The following is a 25,597-nucleotide window of genomic DNA, read 5'->3' as shown; positions in this document are numbered from 1 at the left end:
TTTTTTTAACTTAATTTGTAATTTAATATGAATGTACTATATTCCATTATATTTATTTGATGTTATTTAATGTAATTTTAAAATTTTAAAAGTTTTATCACTTGTCAATCTATTTCACTTAAACTGTAAATTAATTGACTGCACTATTTCTTTTAGAAGTATACAGGGGCTTCTGGTGACAACACATTGTCACTTCTTTATATTTCTATTAGAAACATACAATCTAATAATGTCTGTCTCTGTCAAAATATTTGACTGCACACAACACAATCTGCTTAAAATGCCCATGTAAAGGAGCTGAAAATAACCTCAGTAAATTTATTTTGAATTCCAGCAAAAAGTATATCATATAATAATGAAAACAACAATATAATAACTGTAGTAGAGATCTCAGAAACTACCCACTGAGGTGTCAGAATTCAATGGACACAGATTACTGTCCAACAGGTCCTTGGCTGGTTTCGGCCTGTAGCGGGCCGCAGACTCCAGAGTGTTAATACTTGTGTTTTGTCCACTAGCGCAGTTTGTTTACTCATTTTAACTCCAGTCATTCCTAGGCAGAACACTATCTTATGTTGCAGAAAACTTGTAGGCTATGCTTGTAGCGCGCTGCATACTCTCCGTGCAAATACACAGTAGTCTGCCCTATTAGGCACCTGGGCACAGTGAATATGTGAACTCTTAAGGTGTGTTTTTGATTGGTTTCCATAAAGTGAGTGACATACTCGATAATGTCTGCTCGCACATCGTTTAACAACAATTAAGATCTTATTGGAGACAATACATATCACACACCCTTATGTTTACATATTAAGTGCTAATCTGTAGTTTTAAACAAGAGCTTCTGCTTAATAGTCAGCAGTGCAGTGGGGTGTTAAAAAAAAAAAAGTGTATGCAATTGTATTTATGCCTTTCCCTAAACAAAGATATGTGCCTAAAATAATGTTCGAAGAGTATTTAGATGTAGCTTATATCCGGTTAAGCCCAGAGGGCACAAAACGCACACGCTGGCAGTCAATCAACGTAAAATCCCAGATTCTAGCTTAATCACGCATTCACAGATGAATATATCACTTTAAAAACTAGTGCATTTAGCATCTGTAAGGACACTGGATTTACAAAGCTTCCCTACCATTGTTTAAAAAAAAAAAAAGGCTGTTTTATACCTACTGTGGACACGAAGCCAAAGTGCTATAATTGCTATGCAATTGTTTTTTGCAAAAAGCAACTTTGCAACTGAAACAGGCTCTGCTGCACCCCAATTGTAGTTTTGTTGCGTAGTGGTCATAAGGAAACCCATTGATTTTGTACTGAAGTGTTTAAAAACCTAAACTGAAGCCATGAAAAAAGGAAAAATATATTTGAATTTTTTTTTTTTTTTTAAACTATGCGTAGACTACAGCAACTGAATTGTGGCACCCCTACTCTGTAATAAATAAAGCACACTCAAGACTGACATTTGCTGTTTAAATAACTTAAGTAGGAGAGCGCGTACTGAGATGAACAAAATGAGTTTATATATCAGTTTAACACCTAGGTCAACTTCTGTAATCATAAAGGCTCTTGTTACTTTAACGTGTAATTCAAAAAGAGTTCAAAGAGTTCAAACAGAATTGCAGCCCTGCAGAGTATTCTATTCCATTTCATTTGTACAGATTCTTGCTGTCGTTTAAAAGCGTTTTCAGGTCAGTCACTTCTCAAAATAGAGGCCTAGTAGATTCTGCAGGGGGACAGTTTTTTCGCTGCTCCTCCCAAGCATGAAATAACCCCACACCGCGAACATTCTGCTCATGCAAGCACTATTTCTTGGTGTCTGTGTTTGCTACCACCAGTATCTGCAATGATGCAGTATATCCACAGGTACAACCTTTTTGTTCATTTATTGATCTACTTCATGCAAGCCAGAGTAGGTCACATTGCTGCACATGAACATTATACTAGTTCTGTATGTAACAAGGTAAGTACAGGGACATGCATCTTTCAGGTGTTCCATTCAATTGCATTGCCAAAGGTGTATAAAATCAATCACTGAATTTTAGTGTGGTACTGTAATAGAATGCCACAATTGCAACAAGTCAGCTCATGACTTCCCTCCCAGATATTTCCCAATCAACTGTGAGTGGTGTTATTGAAAAGACACATCACACTTTGGTTAGGGCGAAAGTTTAATAAGTTTTGGTGAAAGCAGCACTTTACTAATCGCACAATCCATTATCCACTTAATTTCTTTCTTTATCCTCCAGGCGTTCCATTCGGTCACGCAGCCGCTCTCCTCTCTACATGTCCTCTCGCCGGTCCTGCTCGCATTCGCGGAGTAAAAAACACTCATTGGGCGGGGCAGGTGGAGGGTCCTCCCACAGCAGCAGACCAACCAGCCGCTCCCCTTCCTCATCTCGCCTACCGATCACATCGAGCCTGGGGGCAGAGCTTACGCGCAGGAAGAAGGAGCGTCAGGCAGCCGCAGCCCGCAGCTCTTCAGTGTCTCAGCAGACGAATACTGTGCCGCCGCAACCACCGGAGCCACAGGCGGAGCCGGAGAAAGCCCCACCCCCTGAGCCCCAAAGACTGACGACTAATGCCCAGAGTGCTGCTTCACTTGAGGATATAAACGTAGCTCCACCCCCTCTCCCCATTCCCTCACCACCTCCTCCTCTGCCTCTTTGTTCTCCTCCTCCTTTGCCTCTGAATTCTCCTCCGCCTCTCCCTCTCTCTTCTCCTCCGCCTCTCCCTCTCTCCTCGCCTCCTCCTCCCTCAGCTCTGGCACCTCAGGTACCCTTTGCTTCCGATAAGCCTAAAAGCCCCGCCCACAAAAACTTGCAGAGCTCAGCAGCCCAGCCAATCAAAACATCCACGCTGCCCCCTCTCCCCCTGCCACCTGTACTACTGGGAGACTGCAGGGATAGGTGAGTCATATCAGTAAACACACACACATTCTGTGACTGGGTGTTTTCTCATAACATATTTGTTGCAGTACTATGTTTGCAGGCATGGCTATCCCACCTTTTGCCAAATATATTGTATTAAGGAAAAACGCAGCATGTGTGCGAGAACATGTACAAACATGTTCATACATTTTTAATAGAAGTAACGTCTTGGTGGTAGGCAAGTCCTGATCTGATCTCATGGATCAGGATTGGCACTGGTCCAGGTACATTTTAATGAATTGGACATTGGCTATCTATACTTCTATACTATGCTATCTATACTTCTATACTTCTTGAATTAAACATTTAGAAATTGCCACCATTGATTACTTGGTTCCTCCATGTGTAGTCTCAGCAATAACCAATGTACAAATATGACAAATGTAGATTTAAGTTAGACCTCATATTAAAGATAGCATAGAATGTCTTTCTGTTGTCTTTATATCTGCTTTTGGTCCAGAAAATTGTCCAGATGGGTTTTACATGCCTATTTATGATATTATAATTTTTATATATTAATAATTTAACGGTTTACAGGACACTGTCCACATTGCATAGCTTTGTCGTTAGCACTTTTTGATATCTAGCAGAGTCTACCAATGATGTGCATGCTCACCAGTTTTACAGATTCAAGTGTCTCCCTTTGTGATGTCATTTGACTTGACTATTTTCAAGTTTTTCTTTCCTTTTGTGAGGTCATTAAATGCTTTTAGGAACGTCCTTTGAATGAGATCACAAGGGGGACATTCCTTACAGCATCCCGGGGCGTCACAAAGTGACCTCACACACAGTGAGTCAATGACATCACAAAGTAAAATGCTTTGAATGATGACAACACGTAGTGAAACACTGAGAAATAGTCCAATAACATCACAAAGGGAAACACTTGACATGACAGAAGGACACCTTTAAAAGCATTCGATGACATCACAAAATGACCTCACAAAGAGACGTGCCTTAAGGTGGTCAATGGATCCCCAAAATAAATTATTTGAAAAAAGTAGTGTCATCACAGATAAGCACTTGGCAAGTCAGGACAGTCACACAGTGACCCTGGAGAAGGGGCCCAGTTGAAGGCAGTCCAATGACATTGCAAAGGGAAACACTTCAATCCAGACATTGAGGTCACTGACACACACACACACACACACACACACACACACACACACACACACACCACACACACACATTATATATATATATATATATATATATATATATAATGTGTGTGTGTGTGTGTGTGTGTGTGTGTGTAATAGTGTATAATCTCTATAATTATGAATTATAATGAAAAGAGTATAAACTACAGAGATGGAGTTATAACCTGTAGGAGTTTTAAACTGCAGGAATCATGATGTCTGGGGTCTGTTTATTTCTCTGAGCATACAGATCTGTGTAGAGCTGAATTATAACTTTGTACAACCCAGAACATTTTGACGTAGATGAAAACATCTTAATATTTTTCTTTCCCAGTCCGAAGAAGGCAGTGTTGACTCACAGGTCCTCGAGGAAAGAGCGAGAGAAGGATAAAGAAAAGGATAAAGAAAAGGAAGTTAGGACACGGCTTCTCAGTGACCTTCCCTTTCCACCCTTACTTTCTGGGGGGGACCCCTCTCCCCCTCCTTCTCCTGTGCAGGAAGCCCCACCCCCTGTACAGTCCACCTATAAAAAGAGACCAAAGTAAGTTTTTCCTCATGGTTATAACACTTAGATGTGTTCAGCATCATTAATTTTAAAGGGATGTTTAGGGTTTCTAAGAGGTCTTCTTCAGTAGATTCTCTAATGTGCATTATAGTGTTTTTTAGGTTCTTTTCACATCAGCCTTTTCTTTTTTTATTGTTACCTCTTATTGTTATCGCAATTTGTGCATATTTGCAGAGAAAGACTTTAGCAGGTAAGCCTGTTCGCTGTTGACAGCTTTGAAATCATTGTATTTGAAAAATTGTAGGTTCTGCTCGCCACGCTTTGGGGAAAGGAGGCAGACGCAGATCGACTGGGGAAAACGCTGTGTGGACAAGTTCGACATTATTGGGATCATTGGCGAGGGCACCTATGGCCAGGTGTATAAAGCAAAGGACAAAGACACAGGTGTGTGTGTGGGGGGGTGGAAGTAGCAGGAGGTGTGTTTCAGCAGTTATTTCTATAAATATTGCATTTGTAGCTCACAGTTACTATTATAAAATATGCATTTGAGTTATAACACCATATGTTGGCTGATAAATAATTTAGTAATAAAATGAGTAGAAAGCGTTTTATAGACACAGCATTTGAAAATTGCAGCCCTTGCATCTAATCAGCTAATTTACACTGGTTACAATTGTTGGCGGCGGATTGATTAGTTGGTGTCCTAATGAATGTGCTCTTTAGCATTGCAGCATGTGGTTTAGGTAGAAAAGAAAGCTTCGTAAGTATTTGGACATGGAGGAGAGTTTATATTCTGGAATGTAAACTTCCCCATACAGCTCTGACCTCCATTGCTCCATTTCAGCTGCTGTTGGTTTATAACACAGCTCATCAGTATTCTTGCTTATAGTCAGACCAACATCAGACATGACTGTGATTGACAATATCCCATGCAAGTGTTATTAAAAATCTAGTAAAGGGCCTGATAACAGATCATTTACTTATTTAGCCCAACTTGCATTTTCACTGCGATTATGAAGATTTCTCAACTCAAGTACTACAATCCAAAAGCCAACCTCAAATGCAAGAAACAGAAGATCCAAGCATGCTGTCAAATTGTCCCCCCCCCCCCCCCCCCGATATTTGTTTGTGTGTAAAAATGTGGGCTCTGGGCCCACCGTGATCCTGCATGTTTTACTATGTTAAAGGTTTCTTTTCTCTCTGTTTTAAAGGAGAGCTGGTGGCCTTGAAGAAGGTTCGACTAGATAATGAGAAGGAGGGCTTCCCCATCACAGCCATCAGAGAAATAAAGATCCTGAGGCAGCTCAACCATCGCAGTGTTGTCAACATGAAGGAGATAGTCACTGACAAGCAGGATGCTTTGGACTTCAAAAAGGACAAAGGTGAATTTAAAAAATATAAACAACCCCATTTATTTGTTCTACATTGCTGTATGCTGTGTGACACTTAAATAATGGTGGAATAGTTGTGGCATTATTGGGCGGACAATTAGAAATATAAATAGCATAGCATATGACTTATGTATTTAAAAATAGGCTGATGCAGTACACATTCTCCGAAATTGCACTGGCCATAGCCGAAGCCTGTTTTCAGCCTGAAAACATGAAATATTAAAGGAAATACATGTTTTATTTCTGAAGCTGTGTAATTTATCTTTACTTGTATGTGTATGCAGGTGCATTTTACCTAGTGTTTGAATATATGGACCACGACCTGATGGGCCTGCTGGAGTCTGGGCTGGTGTCGTTCTCCCAGGAACACGTCCGGAGCTTCATGCGGCAGCTCATGGAAGGCCTGGACTATTGCCACAAGAAGAACTTTCTGCACAGAGACATAAAATGCTCCAACATCCTGCTGAACAACAGGTGCCCAAACACATTCTGCAATTCACTGCACCTACACTGCACATCCAGGGCAAGGGTTGCTTCAACTAGGTTTTTTGCGTTTACTAGTTTTATTAATCTACTACAATATAAAGCCCAGTCCTAGTCATATGGTTTTAGATTTGTATCTTTTCAATACCTGTGTGCACTTAGCATGCTGATGAAGACCTCCACGACAAAAGATGAACTCGCCATGACAACACGTTTATGCAGTAATCATAACAGTGCAGTAATCATTAAACGCATGTTTATACAGTTATACTGAACAGTTAAAAGCAGCTATGCTGGTGCTTTTCCAATATATTTACATTTTCATGTGTATTGACCTCATTCAAAGTGACTTACAAGAATGATGTTCCACTGGCGGGCAAATATATCATTAAGAGTCATGACCAAGGGCTCTCATTAGTGCAACACAGTGTGCCTTCCTGGAATTAAAAATCTGGCCACATTGTAGATCCTTTTTGACTTGGGTGTTTTATGGGACATGAAAATCAATACAGTGGCTGTGGTTAAATGTCCCTGTATATTTGTGCATTTTTGACAGTATTGTCATTAAACTGATCGTTGTCCATTACAGGATTTTTTTTAAGTACCCCCAAGGCCTTCTTGCAGCACCACTACAGCTTCTGTTGTGGATCTGCTGCTGCTTTCCACTTCATCCATGAGCCTATAGTTGACTGGCACACAAGCAAGCTATCCAATATAATGGCATTAATCTGACATTACTTCTGTCTTTTTGTCTCTCTGACCAGTGGCCAGATAAAACTAGCAGATTTTGGCTTGGCGCGTCTTTATAATTCAGAGGAAAGGTAAGTTGGTTTGGTTATAGGGTTTCATTTTGCACTTGCACATTAACATCGTACCTTGTTGATTATGAAAGCGGGAAGGGGTGAACAATGCACAGAATTGGGTACCTCAAGTTTGACTAATTTAATTGTAAATGTGTGTAGTTTCATTATTCCCTGATCAATTTTAACAAGTGAAAATCAGATCTACTCTTGGAGTATTTACATGAGTGCATGATTGTTGCTTTGCATATGCGAGTCAAATTGCTCTCTAAAATCACTGTCTGTTTTGTTCTTTCTTGTTTGTTTTTTTTCTCCCCTTTTCTAGTCGGCCATACACCAATAAGGTGATCACGCTGTGGTACCGCCCACCAGAGCTTCTGCTGGGTGAGGAGAGATACTCACCGGCCATCGATGTTTGGAGCTGCGGGTAATTTCGCCAGATTCTGTTAATGCCTGTTATTGAAAGGAACAAAAACAAACCATATTGATCACTGACCTCAGGTGCATTCAGTTGGCAAAGATTTGTGGTGTTTCTGTCTTGTGATTCTTTAGTTTACAATAGAGATAGGCTAACGTTGTGAAACACTGAACTTTAATCAGTCTTGTCTTATGACAGACAATGTGATGTGGGTTAGAACACAAAAAAGGCTTTGCATCCTCTTTAGTCATCATCCAAATAAGGTATACGGTCTATCCATTTTGCTATATATTTTTACTTGTTTGTAGCTTTATTTTAATTTTATAGCAAACATGGTTTGTATTTACATAGGGGATGTTGGTGACTGGTCAAGCACAGTCTTTGTTCGCAATGATACAGCCTAGCTTCTTTGATTCCAAAATAAACAAGAAATGCACACAGACTCTAAACTAGTAGCAACTTAGTTGATGGACTGCATCTAGGGTCAGTAATGAGTCATTTTTGTTTTTTCAGCAAAGTTTTTCTTTAACTCCCCACATGCCTCCACATGCAGATTTTGCTGATTAGATGTCAGTCTTTAAGGGCTGTAACACTGCTTAGTTTGCTGCTTACTGTTTGACACTTATTTAGACTTATTTGCCAATCCAGTCATGGGTTGAAGTTGCATTGTTGGTGCCAGAAGTGGTAGGTCAGGCGCTGAAAGTAAATCTCAGGATTTTGTTCTAACTGGGGTTTGTTGAGCTTCTCTAATTATGTTAAGCAGCAGCAGAGTTGAACCTTGCTGATTTATACTAGGGTTCAGCTGGTATATATAAAAAAATCACCAACTGAAGTGACTAACTTTTCTATATTTGAGTCTGTTTATTGATTTATCGAATAATGTTTGACATGGTGTCATTTAAACAGACTAATACATTACACTCCAAGGGTATCCAGGGTTATTTGATGAAGGCAGTGAATCATTTTAATCATTTGCCTAGTCCTTCATACACAATGAAAGCCTTTTGTAGAAGAAACCTTTAAAAGAGTTCTGTATAGCACAACATTTTTCAGAAATGTCAGAACCAGTGTTGTAGAACCAGTTTTGCTTGGTGTTGCTCAGATTATGTATTAAAAGCAAGTGAAAGTAAGTTTTCATAATTCAAAACCACATTATTTATTTTGCAGATGCATTCTGGGTGAGCTGTTTACTAAGAAACCCATCTTCCAGGCCAATCAAGAGCTGCTTCAGCTGGAACTAATCAGGTAGGTCCTAGTGTTGTATCAGACTATGTTGTGTTTGGGTTGTTTGGTTTTTTTTTTCACTTCTGTGCATCACTTCTTTAATTAAAAAGAAAAATCGGGATGCTTTGGGCAACATTGTTTTTATTTCTGTATACTTTTGGTTTGTGCCATTTCTCATTTCTTAATTAAGTTAATTCTTTCTTAAGTACTGTATTCATGTGTCAAGATTGTCTTGTTTATACACAGTGTCCTTTATATACATATTAAGTAAAGAAGTGATTGTAATTAACTACATTTGTATTTATTTTGTATCTGTGTTATTTTGGGTGAAACCTTTTGGCAAAGACATGTTTTAATTTCAAACAAGTTGGTGATATTTTGATGCATCCCAGTGTTCATTTTCTAACCTTGATGACAGAGCAACTGATTTAGCCAGAAGACAAAGTTCACAGTGTAGATTTAACAAGTTTTTAATTTTGGGATGGTGGTTGAGAGGGGTCTACAGTCAGCAAAGAATTTTGAGGGAGAATCCCCCATTTCCTCCCCAAAGACAGCACAGCAGCAACTCAATTATTGGCCAAACCCACAAATATAGAATTGCATTTTCTTGGGCCAGTGAGAAACAAGATACCTCTTATGGAGCCAGTATAGCACAAATAAAAAGTAATATTTTTCTATATCAAGACAGGTTTAATTGACCTCTTTTTCCTCTGTTTACATGTTTTTGGGTTTTCTTTAGTCTAAAATAAAAGTAACACTGGAATGTAAAAATCCCTTAAAGTATTAGTTATAGGTCACAATCAAACTAATAATTCAGGTTTTTATCTCACTCTACACAGATATGTGTCTGTATTTATTGTGTAACCCAGGTATCAGAATAGACTGAAGAGCATTGCTCTGTATGCAGAATTTTATATGAACACAAACCTGAGAAGAATGAGGTTCCATTGCTTTGTATGCAGTGTGTTGACTCCTGTCTGTTTTGTTTTTCAGCCGTTTGTGTGGTACCCCCTGTCCTGCAGCTTGGCCTGATGTGATTAAACTTCCCTACTTCAACACAATGAAGCCCAAGAAACAGTACAGACGCCGATTAAGAGAAGAATTTTCGTTGTAAGTTTAGTTTAATTTTGTGGGGTGTTGGGGTGTTTGTTAGTTGTTTTTTTTTTTTTTTTTTTTACATTTATTGGACAATTTAAATTAAAAAAAAATTACTTCACTGATCATTAATCTGTCCAACCCCTCAGGGAATGCTGAAAGTTTTAAGCTGCCCAAAGCTATTTTATAACAGAGCATGCACGAAACTCCTTCATTACGGTTTTATGCCCTGGTGCAGTTTGCACCAGTTAAATTCTAGGGGTCTAACAATGTATATTCATATCGAACTGCCATGGTACAGACGTCACTGTTTACTTGCACAGAGTCACATGTTATAATGCGCTTGCGGCGTACCCAAGCTAATTCTCAAATTGGGTAAAAAAAAAAGGAGTATAGTGAAGTATAACAATGTTATTCGAAACTGTATTGGTTTACACTGTAATTATTTTTGATTAGTAATTAAATGTAAAAGTTGGTGGTGGACAGTAGTTAATTTTGTGGTGTTTTTAAACCCTGACAGCTTCAGATCCCACAGTTGTTGTGTTTTTCTTTTACTCAGATGATTTGTTTACATTTGTTTTGATATGGGAAGACAAAAAAAAGATCTAGACCGTTTTTGCACAGAAAAATGGTCAAAAACCAAGTACAACTGATGTTTGTTCTGCATTTTATACATGGCACTAATTCTGCTCAGTCTGTTAAGACAAGCTGCTGGACAGCTTTCTTTAAATATTGATGTCCACAGTGTACTCAGAAAAGCATATTTTAAAGGTGTATATAATTTATCACAGTTATTTATTTTATCACAGCTCATCTGTCTAGATACAGTTTCAGATTAAATTGATCACTCCATCAGTTTTAGTATATAAAATACCAAGTGTACAATTCTGGTGTATCATTGTTTTAACTTCGGACAATCCTATTCTCTCTTGCAGCTTGCCCTCCACAGCACTTGACTTGCTGGACCGAATGCTGACTTTGGACCCCTCTCGGAGGTGTACAGCGGAACAGGCTCTCGAGAGCCAGTTTCTGTCTGATGTAGACCCTAGCAAGATGTCACCTCCAGAGTAAGTGCCTTTAATGTGAGAATAAGTCCTTATTCCTGCAGGCAGAATAAATTGGTGCGTACCCTTCACTGCCTTCCAAAAATGGACCAGCCCCTGGTGAAATCCAGGACTGTGTCCAAATACTATGTTCTCGGACAGCATTTTGAGGTGGGAACATGCCCAGTCATGTCCCAGCTGAAGTGCTGAATCCTAGCCTTCTTAAAATAGCTCAACACTAACAGCTACTAGTGAGCTGTACATACCTTGGCAACAATAGGACATATATGATGCATTTGTGGTTGAGTTAAAGAGACCTTCACTATGCTGACCTTTGCAACAGTATAAGCATCAAGGCAAAAAAAGCAGAATGCTCAGCATTTACTCTCCTGAGGCTTTATCTCAAATCACTCCCTCTTCTCTACATTTAGAATGTTGTTATTATTCAACAATAATGAGAGACTGCAGCTCCACTTCAGTTTTTTTTTTTACAATACCTACATGCAACACTAATGAGAGACTGTTGTTTAAAATGCCAAAATGGTGACCAGTTCATGCCAACCACTTTTCCTCTTTCCTCATCTGCTCTCTGTTTTGTTTAGTTTACCTCACTGGCAGGACTGTCATGAGTTGTGGAGCAAGAAGCGTCGACGGCAGAGGCAGAGCGGTGTGTCTGAGGATGTGCCTATTCCCAAAGTGCCCCAGAAAGACCCCGGAGGAGCTCCCAGCAAAGAGAACTGCCATCCTCCCCCTAGCCCACCCCCGCCCCCTGCTCCTGCTCATCCAGCCTCCATTTCCACTACGGATCTCGCAGGTCTGTTGTAGAGGACAGCATTTACCGTCCTTGCAATCAAAACAAAGTGAAGATTGCTAGCTGTTTTGTTTGCTTCAATCTGAGCTACATTGTTAATGAAGTAAAGATAGTTAATGCCTTGCATTGTTGCTGCAATGCTAGCAAGCTGTATTGGTAGGGTGTCCAACTATCTAGTTCATGAACTAAGCAACAAGTACTGGGTTTTTGTTTTGTTTTTATTACAGGTGCGCACATTATGTGCAATAAAGTGATCATCAAGCGGTCAACATCCTGCTTAGTCTGTGTATAATTATTACATGGCCCTATTTGATGTTGTGACTAAGATCCCCTGCCATAGAACATTGTGAAGTTACTCAGATCAAGAACACATTTTTTGCAAGACCAGCAAATTCAAATAATTCTGTTACAATGTCCAGTAAAAAAAACTTCCCCCGAATGCATCCTAAATCAGTTGATGACCAGAAAGGAGACAGTAGCTACAATTATTTGTCAATTTCGAATAGTTTAATTTGCTGCTGCTTTACTCACTTGTTTATTTGTACTCAGGAATGTTGCAGTTGTTCAGACTAATTTAATAACATTTAAATAAAAGACATTGTGAAACGGCACCCTGTGAAAAACATGAACCGTAGTCACCCCCACTGTAGTGTAATATATTGTATTGTGTGTGCTGCAGGTCTCGGAGCCGATCAGTTGAATCAGACTGAGCTGGCGGTTCTGCTGAACCTTCTGCAGGGTCAGACGGATCGACTGTCTCTCCCTCAGATGGCTGAGCAGCTCCTAAGCTCCTGCTCTGAAGGCTCCTCCTCCTCGCTCCCTTCTGTGGCCCCGGCTGCCTCCACGCCCGATCCAGAGTCAACGCAGCAGCTGGAGTTGCTCAGCCAGACACTGTCCTCTCTCCTGCGGAGTTCATCTAACCCCCCGCCTGTGGAGCCCACCCCGGACGACCCCACCGCTCTACTGTCCCTTTTACTGAGCCAGATCATTAAAGCCCCGCCTCCAGGTGCGGGGCAGGCAGACGAAAGCAACGGTGTCCAGTCAGACGAGGCAGTGACACAAGGCGCCTCAATTTCCGGCAGCGATGTCAAGGGCAAGTCTGAATTTACTCTCTAGGGAACGCGATTGGATGAATTAAATTTAGTCAAGGGCTGTGATAGGCCAAAGCAGTAGAGGGATGCTGTGACATGGCTCCTCGTTGATCGCATGTAGTGTTATCCCCACCTTTATCAAAGCGATTGTATATTTTTCGAGGCTGAGGTGTTTTCTTTCTTTTTGTTTGTTTTTCCTACAGTTTAGAAAGATTAGTGCAAAACTCAAAAAAAAAAAAAAGAAACCTGTAATTTTTTTGTTTGTTTTTTTTTTTGTGTTTTTTTTTTGCTCTATAAATGCTTTTATGAAATCAGTAGGATCATCAAAATGTCCTGTGTTCAGTTTCATTTTTGTGGGAGCAAAACATTCAAATATTCTTTATCCTCTTCACTCATGAACACATTCTTCCTGGACTCATCCGTCTGTCTGTATACGCACATAACGAGAAATGAGAGCCTTTCGCCCCCATTCTGTGGATCTTTCCTGGTCAGATTACAATAGCATCACACATCTTAGTCACTGCAAAGAAACTGATTGCGGAGGGTCAGTCTGTCAAAGTCCAAAAGGAGTTTTCAGCCTGCTCCCCCTTTACAGTTCTGGATGTCCTGCTTTGTACATTCTTGATTTCCTGCTCTAATAAACAAGATCCAACTCGTAAAGGGCTTGACAATCACCTAGTGAGTTCATTTTTTAAAGGGCCCATATCCTATACTTTTCTTTATTAATTATTATTGCCCCCCCCCCCCCTGTTTCTTGTTCTTTTAAACTTACCTGCTATTCCTTTATTTCTAAAAAGCAAGGGAAAAAATGTCCTAGATATGGGCCCTTTAACTTGGTTTTAATCTGCCTGATTTTAGACTGACACCAGGTATTGTTCTGTTAGACTTTCTATTGAAGTTAAGAGTTCTCATACAGTGTGTATTAGAGCAGGGAAAACACAAATGTACACTGAATGAACTGAGACTAGGATTGAGAGTTCAGAGGAGGTTTCTAGTTTTAGATTTGTCCAAATGCTCCTCCCATAAATGTCATTCGTCAGTGATTACCTGTTGTAAATCCATTTAAATCCATTTTCTCTCTCTCTCTCTCTCTCTCTCTCTCTCTCTTATATAAAACATGAAGTACTGATCTCCATTACGTGGTCATATATCTTACTCCTACACCCAACAGCGGCAACAGTAGAACACATTCATAGTTGCAGTATGGAGAGAGTTGTCTGACTGCAATGCACCTCTCATACAGTGAATGGGCTAGTTGCACAAGATGGTGCAGTGTGCATCCCAACATCTGCCAGTGTCTCAGCTTTTACTCACTGATTTCTCAAAAATCTATAGAACATCAAAAATAAACCAGTTTTTACTGATGAGTGAAAGAAAGAAGGGGTTCAAGATGTATCCAACAGATGTATCTAAGAGACTGCTGGATTTTGTGCGCATACTGTTTGCTCTGCTGGATATGAAACTGCACTTGTGCAACTAGCCAGGTGACCCAAATGGCAGGAGTTGAGGCATGTAGACCGTGGGGAATTTTAATGTTTGCACAGGATGAGGTGTCCAGCAAAGCTGCAAGCTTGAACACATTATCAACGGTCTTAAATAAAGGTTCCTAAGTGGTTCTTGTTTTGAATTGCCATTTAACACCTTTACAAACCAGGAGGTTCTTAAAGGGGAAGTCCTTCCAATTTAACAAAACCCTCTGCATAACCTGTTAGTTGAGAACACAGCATTCTTTTTTTAATGTATAAAAATAGGTGGAAAACCACCAATTTTTGCAGTGACTAACAAATATGGTCATTTACTTTACTATCTAAAGCCACTACTTAACCTAAACATTTAATATGCAGTGATGGTTAAATTAGTGGATAATCAGAATTCTATTTTCCTGCTTGTGTTTGAGGCCCAGAATCTCCTCTATGGAAAAACATTGTCCCAGGCATCAGGCAGTGCATTCTCAACCATTTGGTGAAAACATGCGTGAGGGAGCTTTAGAGGCATTAAACAAAATTAAATTTCCATTCACCACCACTGTAAACACTTTTTGAGCACCACACTGAAAGACAATTTCAATTTGCAAAGATGTTTGGTGACATTCCCATTTAAGATGTCCAGAATTAATACTTTTTATGGCTTTACTTTAAAGAATACTCTTTGGTACCTTTATTTTATGTATTTATTTCTATGAGTGTAACAGTCTCAATCGGGATTATCCAGTCTGCTTGTTCAGGCCTGGTTTCTTGCACTTAGGCTTTAACAGTCTTCATACAGATTCTCCAGCTGTTGGTTTGTTCATTCATTCATTCATTTAATTCTGGAGTTCTGTTTTTGTCTCATGACCACAGCGAGGACAGATGAACGAATTAAACTGTGATACTGAGAAATATTCCCTCATTGCTTTAGGCAGATTAACCCTGAAAAAGGCCAGCGTTTTCTCACTGATGACTGATTTAATGTCCTTTATCACAGTGCCCCCCAACACACTCACTCTACCGTGCTGTTTTACCCCCCCATTTGTTTTCCTTATTTTTCTTGAACCAAAAAAGATATTCATGTTTTCTTCCCTCTCTTATTTTCCCTTCTGAACGTTTTTTTTTTTTTTTTTTTTTTTTTTGGGTGTGATCACACGTCATATCAGAAACACAGTCTGTATGAGCATCAAATAAATTATAGCAAAACCATATGCACCACCTGCATGTCCTTTTGTTTGTTTTGCTTGTCTTTTATTTTTTTCGCCATTTATATTCGAGACAATTGTTTTTCTATACGTCATTGCCATTATGTACATTTTGTCCTTTGCACCTGCCACTATCAGTGCTGAAATCAAGCTGATTTCTGGATAGAAGGCCTCAATGACTAAATACTTAAGTAATTAAAGTAGGTTTAAAATAGTGTTTGGGGTTGTGCATGAGCTGTCACCCGGTGGAATGGTTAATAATTTCTCTTCAAAGTTTGTAAGTACTCTTCCTCTAAAAGATCCCTACCTCTTTATGTCCATGTCTCTTTTTAGTGTTTTATTAATATCTAAGTAAAGTTCCAACCAAGCTGCTGAACATCTCTGCTACAAATAATAACTTGTTTCCGGCAACGGTCATTTGCGAACGCCTCAGCTGAGCGAGTCATTAAAGGCAGTGCTAAATCAATACAAACACAATTATTTCAGTACAATTCTATGCTCTTTAAATCAGACAGGTTTTCAAACCTAAAGACAACATATAAGACAAAAGGGTCCGCTGTGTCGATCACGGACACGTTTATTTCACACCAAAAAGTAGAACACTTAATATAAGCCCCACTGACTTCCACTAGATTTAATTTCCATATACAGTACCTTTCTGATCAACCTGTGGTGTTAAAACATAAGCTTTCTGTGAATGTATAGGGGCTTCTATCACTGTTTACTTCAGGATCTTTGATATAACAGTCTCTGGCTAGCTCAAATTGTGGATAGTCCAGTATCTGCTTTTAAAGGAGTGCTCTATTTCAGACGCCAAAATAGAGATTCAAATAATATGGGAATTAATTTTGTGACTTCTACATACACCTCAGTAATCTCAAACACTTAACATTAACTGATTCTTTTATGGTGCAGAAATGGACTTTTGTCAGGTAATGCTATGAGGGCATGAAGATGACTAAAAGCATGTCCTCCTAAAACCTGTTAAGCTACAGAAAATTTTAGTTCTCTATCAACTTCTGTGGATATTAAACACTATTGTATATACTTTTAAAGGATGTAAGGATGCAAAAAATCATCCTATTTTCATCCTACCCAATATAGTTCCTTTCATAAGTTATAGGTTTTAAAAGTTTAGACACGGTGGTCGTATGGTCGTTTCTGATTAGTGACTGACAATCTACAGTCAGATCTGACGGATCTACAGTCTGTAACAAGCAGAGTTTATATTCAAACATTTGCACAAATTTAAGCACTTAAGATGGCATGACTGTCTCGAAGAGCACTGTGCAGAACTAGTGTTCCTCCCTGTGTGGTGCTTGGAATGAAGGGATTCAGTGCTTTTACTATCAGTCTTTAAAGCAGTTCTGACCGATTTCTAAGCTCTACACAGCTGTAGTTCAGAGATGCAGGGTGGAACTGTATGCGGCCTGTTTAATGAGGGCTGAACTCGCTCTCCCTCTGTTACCTACCGAACCTAGATTCCGATTGGCTGTAATGCTAAATACACACAATCTGTTTCCATGACTATTTTTTGCATTCCTGCTAAGCCTGCTATGATGCCATTTGTTGGGTTACGTAAGATTGAACGTCAACAATATTTTGTACAATGGTCAGTGCTTAATTAGCAGCAGAGCAGACTGTGACAGGTAAAGAAGAGTTACCCGAGGCTAGTAGGTCTTTTTAAAACAAACCCAGCATTGAAAATTTTGTCCAAAAAATAGCTCGACAGGCTTAATTTATGCTTTATCCGTAATCCAATTTATGCACTTCTAATGTCCAAGTACTAACATATTTTTTTTATTTCCACCTTTTCCATTTAGTCAGTTTTAAAATATTTGCTTAAAAAACAAAAAGGAACATGGATGGAAACCCCACTATTGTAACCTGTAGTGATAAGGTAGGCATTTCTGATCAGCAAAAAAGGGCAAGATTTTATCTATATTGGACTCTGCTGGCTCTGCCGGATATGTTCGCATTTGTACTGTTAATTGTTGGATTTTAGTCTGTAAGCAACAGACAAAGTTTTTACCCGTACATACAAACTCCACACAACCTCCTCCGGTCCCACACTTGCATTCATTACTCTTGTATAAAATACCTTAGCCAGGTTGCACTGTTTTTAAGTCAAGACCTGATGTAAGAGGTACACTGTAGTTCTGAGATATATTGTTTTGTAGGCCGCGGCAGTACTTTAACAGACTACAGTAACCAGATTAGGTTTTGTGGGGTTTCTATTGTATAATGGTTTTGATTAGAATGACGCAGGCCAGTATATCCATGTTATATCGTTTACTTCACCATATTTTTAAATATTTCAATATTACAAGGTGTTGCAAGGCTGTACTTTACTGATTTTATTGTTCTAGGAAGCTGAGGGTGTCTTGTCAACCGCACTGCTCTGACAACTACATTATTTAATACCCTCAGTATTTCTTTAGGGCATCTTCATCACAAATTACTGCATGGAGGTAAGCGGCTTGTGGCACTGCTGAGATGTTCTTTAAGCCCGTGTTGCTTTGATTCTTTTCATTTGAGTCCTGCTTGAAGAGAAATTCAACATTTTCGTAAAGGTTGTCTGCAGACGGAATCATGAAGTTCTCTAAATTCTCCCGTTGACTTTTGAGATTGAGCACCCCAAACCATCACAAAATGCAGAAACCTCACACTGGCCTTTCCGTTCTTCCTCCAGACTCTAGGTCCCTGATTTTCAAATGAAAAGCAAAATTTCCTTTCATCTGAAAAGAAGACCTCGGACCGCTGAGCTGCAGTCTCTTACTCCTCAGCCCAAGTCAGACTCGCCAGATGCTGTCTCTTGTTCAGAGGTAGCTTGAAGATAGGAAGGCGGCAATCGTTGCCTCTTTATTGAAGACGTCTGTGCGTCGTGGCTGTTGACACACCGACACACCTCAGTCCGTGTTCTTGACAGTTCTCATCCCTGTTTCTTGTGCACCTTTTCCTACCACATTTTCCCGTCCAGACAACTTTACATTGATATGCTTTAATACAGCACTCTGAGAACTCTTTTTTTCAGAAACTACCACATGCAGGGTTTTTTTGTGGAGGGTGTTGATGGTTGTCTCCTGGACAACTTTAAAATTAGCAGTCTTCTCCAGGATTGTAGTTTTACACTTTCCATTTACTGAATATAAAATGAGTTTACCCTTATTTATTTATTTATTTATTTTATATATATATATATATATATATATATATATATATATATATATATATATATATATATATATATATATATATATATATAAAAATAAATAAATATAAAATTGTGAACACCTGACCTGACCATACAAAGGTTTGGGCACCCCAAGAGATTTGAGCTCTTATACCTCAGTTAGTTTATTAGAGCAATGGCTTGTTTACAATCATGATCAAAGGCCAAGTGAAGCAAAATCCAAAGCTTTCTTTAAAAGCTTGTCCGAACAATAATCCAGTTGTATGTACAGTGTAGGAAATAAGTATTTGACCCCCCACTGACTTAAACTGAAGGACTGAAGTTTTAATACAAAAAAATAAATGAAACATCTCAATTTTATGCCAGCTTTATTTTAACAGGGATACATAGAATATCAAAAGAATTTGACCCCCTAGTAAAAAGTATTTGACCCCCTAGTAAAACATCATTTAATACTTGGTGGCAAAACCCTTGTTGGCAAGCACAGCAGTCAGGTGTTTCTTGTAGTTTTTTTATAAGGTTTGCACACACTTCAGGAGTAATTTTGACCCACTCCTCTCTGCAGATCATCTCCAAATCCTTAAAGTTTTTTAGACGTGCATTTAGAAATGCAAAGCTTCAGCTCTCTCCATAGATTTTCTATGGGATTGAGGTCAGGAGACTGACTGGGCCATTCCATGACCATGATATGCTTCTTGTGGAGCCACTCCTTTGATTCCTTGGCTGTATGTTTTGGGTCGTTGTCATGCTGGAAGACCCATCCACGACCCATTTTCAGTGCCCTGGCAGAGGCAAGGAGGTTGTCACCCAGGGTTTTGCAATACATGGCCCCATTCATCTTCCCGTCAATGCGGTGAAGTTGGCCTGTGCCCTTAAAAGAAAAACACCCCCAGAACATAATACTTCCACCACCATGCTTGACGGTGGGGATGGTGCTCTTAGGGTCATATTCTGTATTTTTCTTCCTCTAAACACGTTGAGTTGAGTTGAGGCCAAAAACCTCAATTTTGGTCTCATCTGACCACAGCACCTTCTCCCAGTCTCTCTCGGAGTCATTAATATGTTCATTGGCGAACTTGAGCAGAGGAACCCTGCGTGCACTGCAGGATTTTAAACCATTACGTCTCAGTGTATTACCAATGTTTTTTTGGGGGGACTGTGGTCCCAGCTGCCTGGAGATCATTAACCAGCTCCTCCTGTGTAGTTCTTGGCTGATTTTTAACCTTTCTCATGATCAATGAGACTCCACGAGGTGATATCTTGCATGGAGCTCCAGGCCTAGGTCGATTGACAGTAATGTTGTACTTCTTCCACTTCTGAATAATTGCACCAACAGTTGTCACCTTCTCATCCAGCTTCTTATTTATGGCTTTGTAGCCCATTCCAGCCTTGTGTGGGTCAACAATTTTAGACAGCTCTTTAGTCTTGCCCATGGTGGAGATGTTGGAGTGTCACTGAGTCTGTGTGAACACATGACCTGACCATACAAAGGTTTGGGCAGTCCAAGAGATTTGAGCTCTCATAACTTATGCCTCATACCTCAGTTTATTAGGGCAATGGCTTGTTTACAATCATGATCAAAGGCCAGGATGAAGCAAAATCCAAAGCTTTCTTTAAAAGCCTGTCCGAACAATAATCCAGTTATATGTATGTGTAATTTTGACCACATTGAACACCTGTTCTTTCAGACAGAATTTCAAAAAGTTTAGATAACCTTTCCATTCTGCACTGTTATCCTGTTGTGAGCAGGATGTTTTTTACCCCGTTTAGTCCTAAAGCAACATGTTCCCAGACATGGAGCTTGCAACATTTCTAGCCAACCAAGTTGCCTAAAAATGTCCTATAACTGCACATGTCTGTGTTCTCAACGAATTTGCTGTTGCTGGTGACCTTGTTGCTAGTTTTACAATGCGAGTTTGTGAATCCAGCATGCAGATTATGATTCAGAATTTGTAGGAAATGTACGAGAAGGATCTAGTGAAGAAATAACCTAATGCAGCAGAAGTGGAAGGTTAAATAAGTTCGGGAACCTAGCATGAGCAGTTTGTTCCAGTCAGACTCAGGCAGCCGTTTCAAGCTCTAGCTGGCAGTCGTGGTGGAACTGCCTTTTTCCTGCATATCAGTAAAAATGAATTACATATATATAAAAAATCTTAGTTCTTTGGGATGCTTTCTTTTATTTGTCAGTATTGAAACCAGACAGGATGTGATTTGCTCCCACAGTTGGCCACTGGCACTCTCTTATTATCTTTCTGTAATTGTACAGTAAGTACATGTGGTGAGGTGTCCAGAGTACCAATACTACCAGATCCTACCTATAGTAGTAGTAATGGCAACCATTAGTGGCAACCTCCTGGGGTACCATAGCCACAACCTAGCAAAATAAAAGAACTGCCTAGCAACACCAAGGCAACAGCTTGTTTTGTCTGGCTCATGTCAATGCTCATTTCAGAAACACAAATTTGGTCCTATTGGCTTTGTATCATTGACCCACGGGGGATCAGGACCGGGATCGGGACACTTGCGGCACTCTTTAGCACCGTACTAATCATTTTTAGATACGTAAACTAAATTTTTCCACTTGATTATTGCTCAGTGAAAGGTTCAGTAGTTATTGTATAAGAGGTTACTTTATTACAGTATGGCTTACAGTGACTACTTAAATTATGCAGAAGAGATAAACTAATCTAATCTTTAAACAAATATTGTCTAAAAATAATAAATAATTCCAGGATGTATCAAACATTACCACCAGTGGCTCCGACAGTCTTATTTCTACAATAATCTATGCAGTAAATAACGGAGGATAATGGAGTTCATGTAGCGTGGAGCTCAGTTTTTAATGTGTGGGAATGCTGGTGTTTCATCAGCGTTTTCAGTTTTTCAAAAACAATTCAATAAATAAATGGCTATTTTATTTTTTATTAAATTGCAATAAGTGAGTTTTTACAATCACTAGCTGTGATTGTAAAAAAAAAAAAAAAAAAAAAAAAAGAGTGAATTTTCAATTAAATTAGCTTTTGTCCTAAAACAATTTCCAGCGTAAAAGTAGTAGTTCTGATGTATAGACATAAAAAATTAACATGCTTTCATCTTTAATTTCATGTTTCCACACTGTGGCCTTCCCTGACGTTCCCATAATCATCTGATCACTAAGATCTATTTTATTTGATTGCTCTTCATTATCTAGTCTTTCTGAGCTGTGGTAGAACTTTCCATTTAGAGCAGCTGCAGCCTTTTCCTGACCTCTGTCTGTAGGAGCTGGGTAGTTTGGGATGTATCCTTTGTGTTTGTATGAGGCATGTGAGGGAAACCTGACCCAGGACACCAAATATCTGCTTAAATGCAGTTCGTTCAGTGCTGGTTCAGAGCAACCTTTGTGAAACTGACCGACCGTTTATCTGCGAACATCAGTTGAACAGTTTTTATTGACATTCATTTCATATAACTGACCATTTCCGTTTGCATAGCAACATCCACAAACCTTTTTAAAGCATTAAACCATTACTCATGAGGAAATGCACCATACTTACCATAGTTAGGCCCAGGCCTGGTGTCAGGAGTTACTGTGTGTATACCATGTGACCTATGCAGTGTTTTCAGTGAGTTGTTTATACAGCTGTGTGTGTGTGTGTTGAGTTTGTAACCTCACATTTTACCTCCTCTCTTCAGGTACAGCTTTATCAAATGAGAAGGCGATCGGCCAGAACTCTACGCTGACCCTCGACCTCCCAGCTTTGGCTGCCGCCCCATCACAATCTGAAGACATCGGTACAGACGTGGCGGCGGCACTGCTCCAGCTGATTTCCCAGCATGCCACAGACAGTAAAGCCTCATTGGCTGACCTGCCGCCCTCCTCCTCTTCCTCCCCTCCACCGCTCGGCCAGCCGGAGCTTCAGGCTAACGCTCAGTACCCGCGGGACCAGGACCACCGCTTTACCCGGGACTCCTGCAGGGAGGCTACGCACGATGGTCACTCAGCAGCCAAATCATGAACACAGACTGACCTCTAGCATCCGTTCACCGTTGGAGCACTTTGGCGGAGAGTGGTGTGATTTTATCTGTCATAGCAAGACCTCATAACTTAATTTATGTTTTTTTTTGTTTTTTTTGTTTTTTTTGTGGTGGTTGTTTGTTTTTTTTCATGATGAATTGACCCATATAAATGGTCCAAAATTGCTTGGAACATCAGAGTTCCTCAATCTTTCACTTGCCCCCAAAAGTAGTCGATCAGCCAAGATGTTTGGTGTTCAAATTTTGCTTCTGCATTTTAGCACTGAAGCTAACACTGTAGCTAACACTGGAAGTCAATAGTCTAATAATCTTTTAAATCAGATTCACTACAACTTGTACTATGTGTTGATTTAAGGTGGTGCTGCAATACAATAAACCTACACCAAATAGCTAAACACTGGGCAGGCATTCTAGAAGTGTCCAGCTCCCTCTAGGGAAAGGCAGGGAAATAGATACAAGATGGTTCTGTTTACTGTGGCTTGCGGGTTTAAAGTACATCTGATTTAGAAATAAGAAAATTCTACTTACTGAATTTAACATATAGACATTATAAAACATTTCATAAAGCGTGCACAAAACATAACTTTGTATGTGTCACATATAATGGTTTAGTGCTGAATTTGTCAAGTTCAGTAAATAAACACTGTGTATCAAAATGTGTTGCAGATGTGTGTCTGAGAAGGTAACCGATGGCCTCCATATACTGCCCACTAAACCACATCCAGTAGTCTCCACCTCCTTATTGTACACTTGGATGTAGGTTGAGTGTGCTTAACTGTAGGACAGCTATATTAGCATTGCAGCTTAAGCAAAGAAGCCACAGGCTGGTCAGCTTCTTCTGGGTAAGAAAAAAAAATGTGTAAATGTGATTTTCCTCCCGACTGTTTCTGTAATTTACATTTTTTATTTGTTTGTTTGTTTTCCTTCATTTTCTACCTCCTGTGAAGTTAGCATTTCTGAAACGTGAGGTTTTGCTATGACAGCTCTTCAGTGTGTTTGAACTTTTTGGTTACACTTTGAAGCCACTTTTATTTCTTTATGTACATGCAGAGGGCAAAACCCATGAGCTTGTTTTATTTTAAGACTGCTTACACAAATATAAAACTATTCCTTTAATTTCTCAGATAATCCATTAACACAATGTCATTAACAGAGTCCCCTGTGTTTCTATCTCTCTCTCTCTCTCTCTGATTCTTGTTTATTGATGAGACGTTAGCGATGCTGCGTATGCACACGTGTGTGTAAATTTCATTAGTTCTGCATAAAGTATGAAATTTACTCATGTAATTCTCCTCAGTGACCTTCAGTCGAACCCCTTCCCCAGATCTAATGTGTGAGTTCTTTAACCTGCAGAAAGCTGCCGGCCATTCAACCGAGCCCAATCGGGACTATGATCGTGCTAAAGGGATTGCGAGAATATAGCAAGAGTTGAAGGTCAGTTTTGATTTGTTGTATCCATATGAAGTGATCTTTTGTAAATAATTTCTTTTTTCAGATTATTAAAGGAAGCTGAGTTCAACCTAGTCACTGTGAAGCTGTTATTGGAGTTGCAAACCCAATGTTTCCCACTGAACCACTGTTGCAAAGTTACTACAGCAACACTTGAAATTTGTCTGCTTTTATGCTCCAACAACAGTCTCAACCTGTCTTTATCCCTCTGATATAAACAGACTGTTCGTTACTATGCCTTAAAGACTGATGGATGTAAATGTACTCTCTTCTGATTGGCTACACTATTCCCAGTAGATGAAATGCCTTTGAGAACCGCAGTGTAAATGGATGGGGCTACTAGCTGTAATACGCAAATGAGTTGGTTCTCATGACATCAGTGTCGATAGGGTTGTTTTTATGGTTTGGTTATATAGATGAGCTGGAAAGTCTATGGTATATTAACGATATGGAATATATAACGATATTTTACTTCAAACTACAAATTTTAATAAACTGAGGGAATTCAATTCCATTTCTACAATATGGACACTTTAAATCTGGCTCAAAACTAAACTAAATCTCCCAGCATTCCACACTCTAGACTGCAGCACATTTACATTTTTATCCAGAGCGACTTAGAAAAGTGCTTCGCTGTTCACTCAGAAAATAACCTTAGCTAGTTTGTATCGGCTAGGATCCAAAGATACCTCCAAGCTTAGATATGACTAAACATAAAGGTCAGTATGGAGACCATAATACAGATACAGTATGTAATGTAACAATGTATTATTCAAAATTTTACAGCACCGAAGTCAAACTCTCCTCCTGTTGACACTTTGTTCTGTTGTGAAGCAATTGGAATGATTTTCAGAGTAAATTGATGTTCAAAAACCTTCCATTTTTATTTTTAACTCTGTTTGTTTTAGTTTTACATCATTTAAAATACCCAAATATTTTTGCATTGTTAATTTTATTATGAACAGACCAACAGAAATGAAAAAAAAGAATTGATATTGCAAGTACAAGTAACTTTGCTTTTCCTGTAAAGTTACTATATTGGGGACACAAGGTTTTATCACACCAAATATTTGAACTATATACAATATTGGACAAAATTGTTGGTACCCCTCGGTTAATGAAAGAAAAACCCACAATGGTCACAGAAATAGAATGGAATAGAATAGAATGGTCACAGAATCTGACAAAAGTAAAAATATAAAAAAAATTATATAAAAATGAACAAATGAAAATCCAACATTGATTTTGAACCATGCTTGAACCATGCTTCAACAGAATTATTGACAAAAAAACCTCATAAAACAGGCCTGGACAGAAATTATGGTGCCCTTAACTTAATATTCAAC

The 25,597-nt window shown here is 39.3% G+C and overlaps 1 protein-coding gene across 1 annotated transcript in view; it reads left to right on the top strand.

Annotated features, from left to right (window-relative positions):
* Window positions 1-24,316, top strand: part of cdk12 (cyclin dependent kinase 12) — a 30,278-nt gene extending 5,962 nt beyond the window's left edge. The window contains exons 3-15 of the mRNA XM_072675700.1: window positions 2,244-2,903; window positions 4,398-4,604; window positions 4,873-5,012; window positions 5,780-5,950; window positions 6,244-6,433; window positions 7,207-7,263; window positions 7,568-7,669; window positions 8,828-8,905; window positions 9,878-9,994; window positions 10,915-11,046; window positions 11,625-11,836; window positions 12,513-12,926; window positions 22,461-24,316. Of these exons, the coding sequence (XP_072531801.1) occupies window positions 2,244-2,903; window positions 4,398-4,604; window positions 4,873-5,012; window positions 5,780-5,950; window positions 6,244-6,433; window positions 7,207-7,263; window positions 7,568-7,669; window positions 8,828-8,905; window positions 9,878-9,994; window positions 10,915-11,046; window positions 11,625-11,836; window positions 12,513-12,926; window positions 22,461-22,783 (2,803 nt within the window). The 3' untranslated portion in view covers window positions 22,784-24,316. The remainder of the gene's footprint in view (window positions 1-2,243; window positions 2,904-4,397; window positions 4,605-4,872; window positions 5,013-5,779; window positions 5,951-6,243; window positions 6,434-7,206; window positions 7,264-7,567; window positions 7,670-8,827; window positions 8,906-9,877; window positions 9,995-10,914; window positions 11,047-11,624; window positions 11,837-12,512; window positions 12,927-22,460) is intronic.
* Window positions 24,317-25,597: the final 1,281 nt, after the last annotated feature.

This window comes from Salminus brasiliensis, chromosome 3 (genome assembly GCF_030463535.1).
Source record: "Salminus brasiliensis chromosome 3, fSalBra1.hap2, whole genome shotgun sequence".
Taxonomy (NCBI): Eukaryota; Metazoa; Chordata; class Actinopteri; order Characiformes; family Bryconidae; genus Salminus; species Salminus brasiliensis.
Note: the sequence above shows the minus strand (reverse complement) of the source record. Positions and strands in the feature narration are given on the sequence as shown.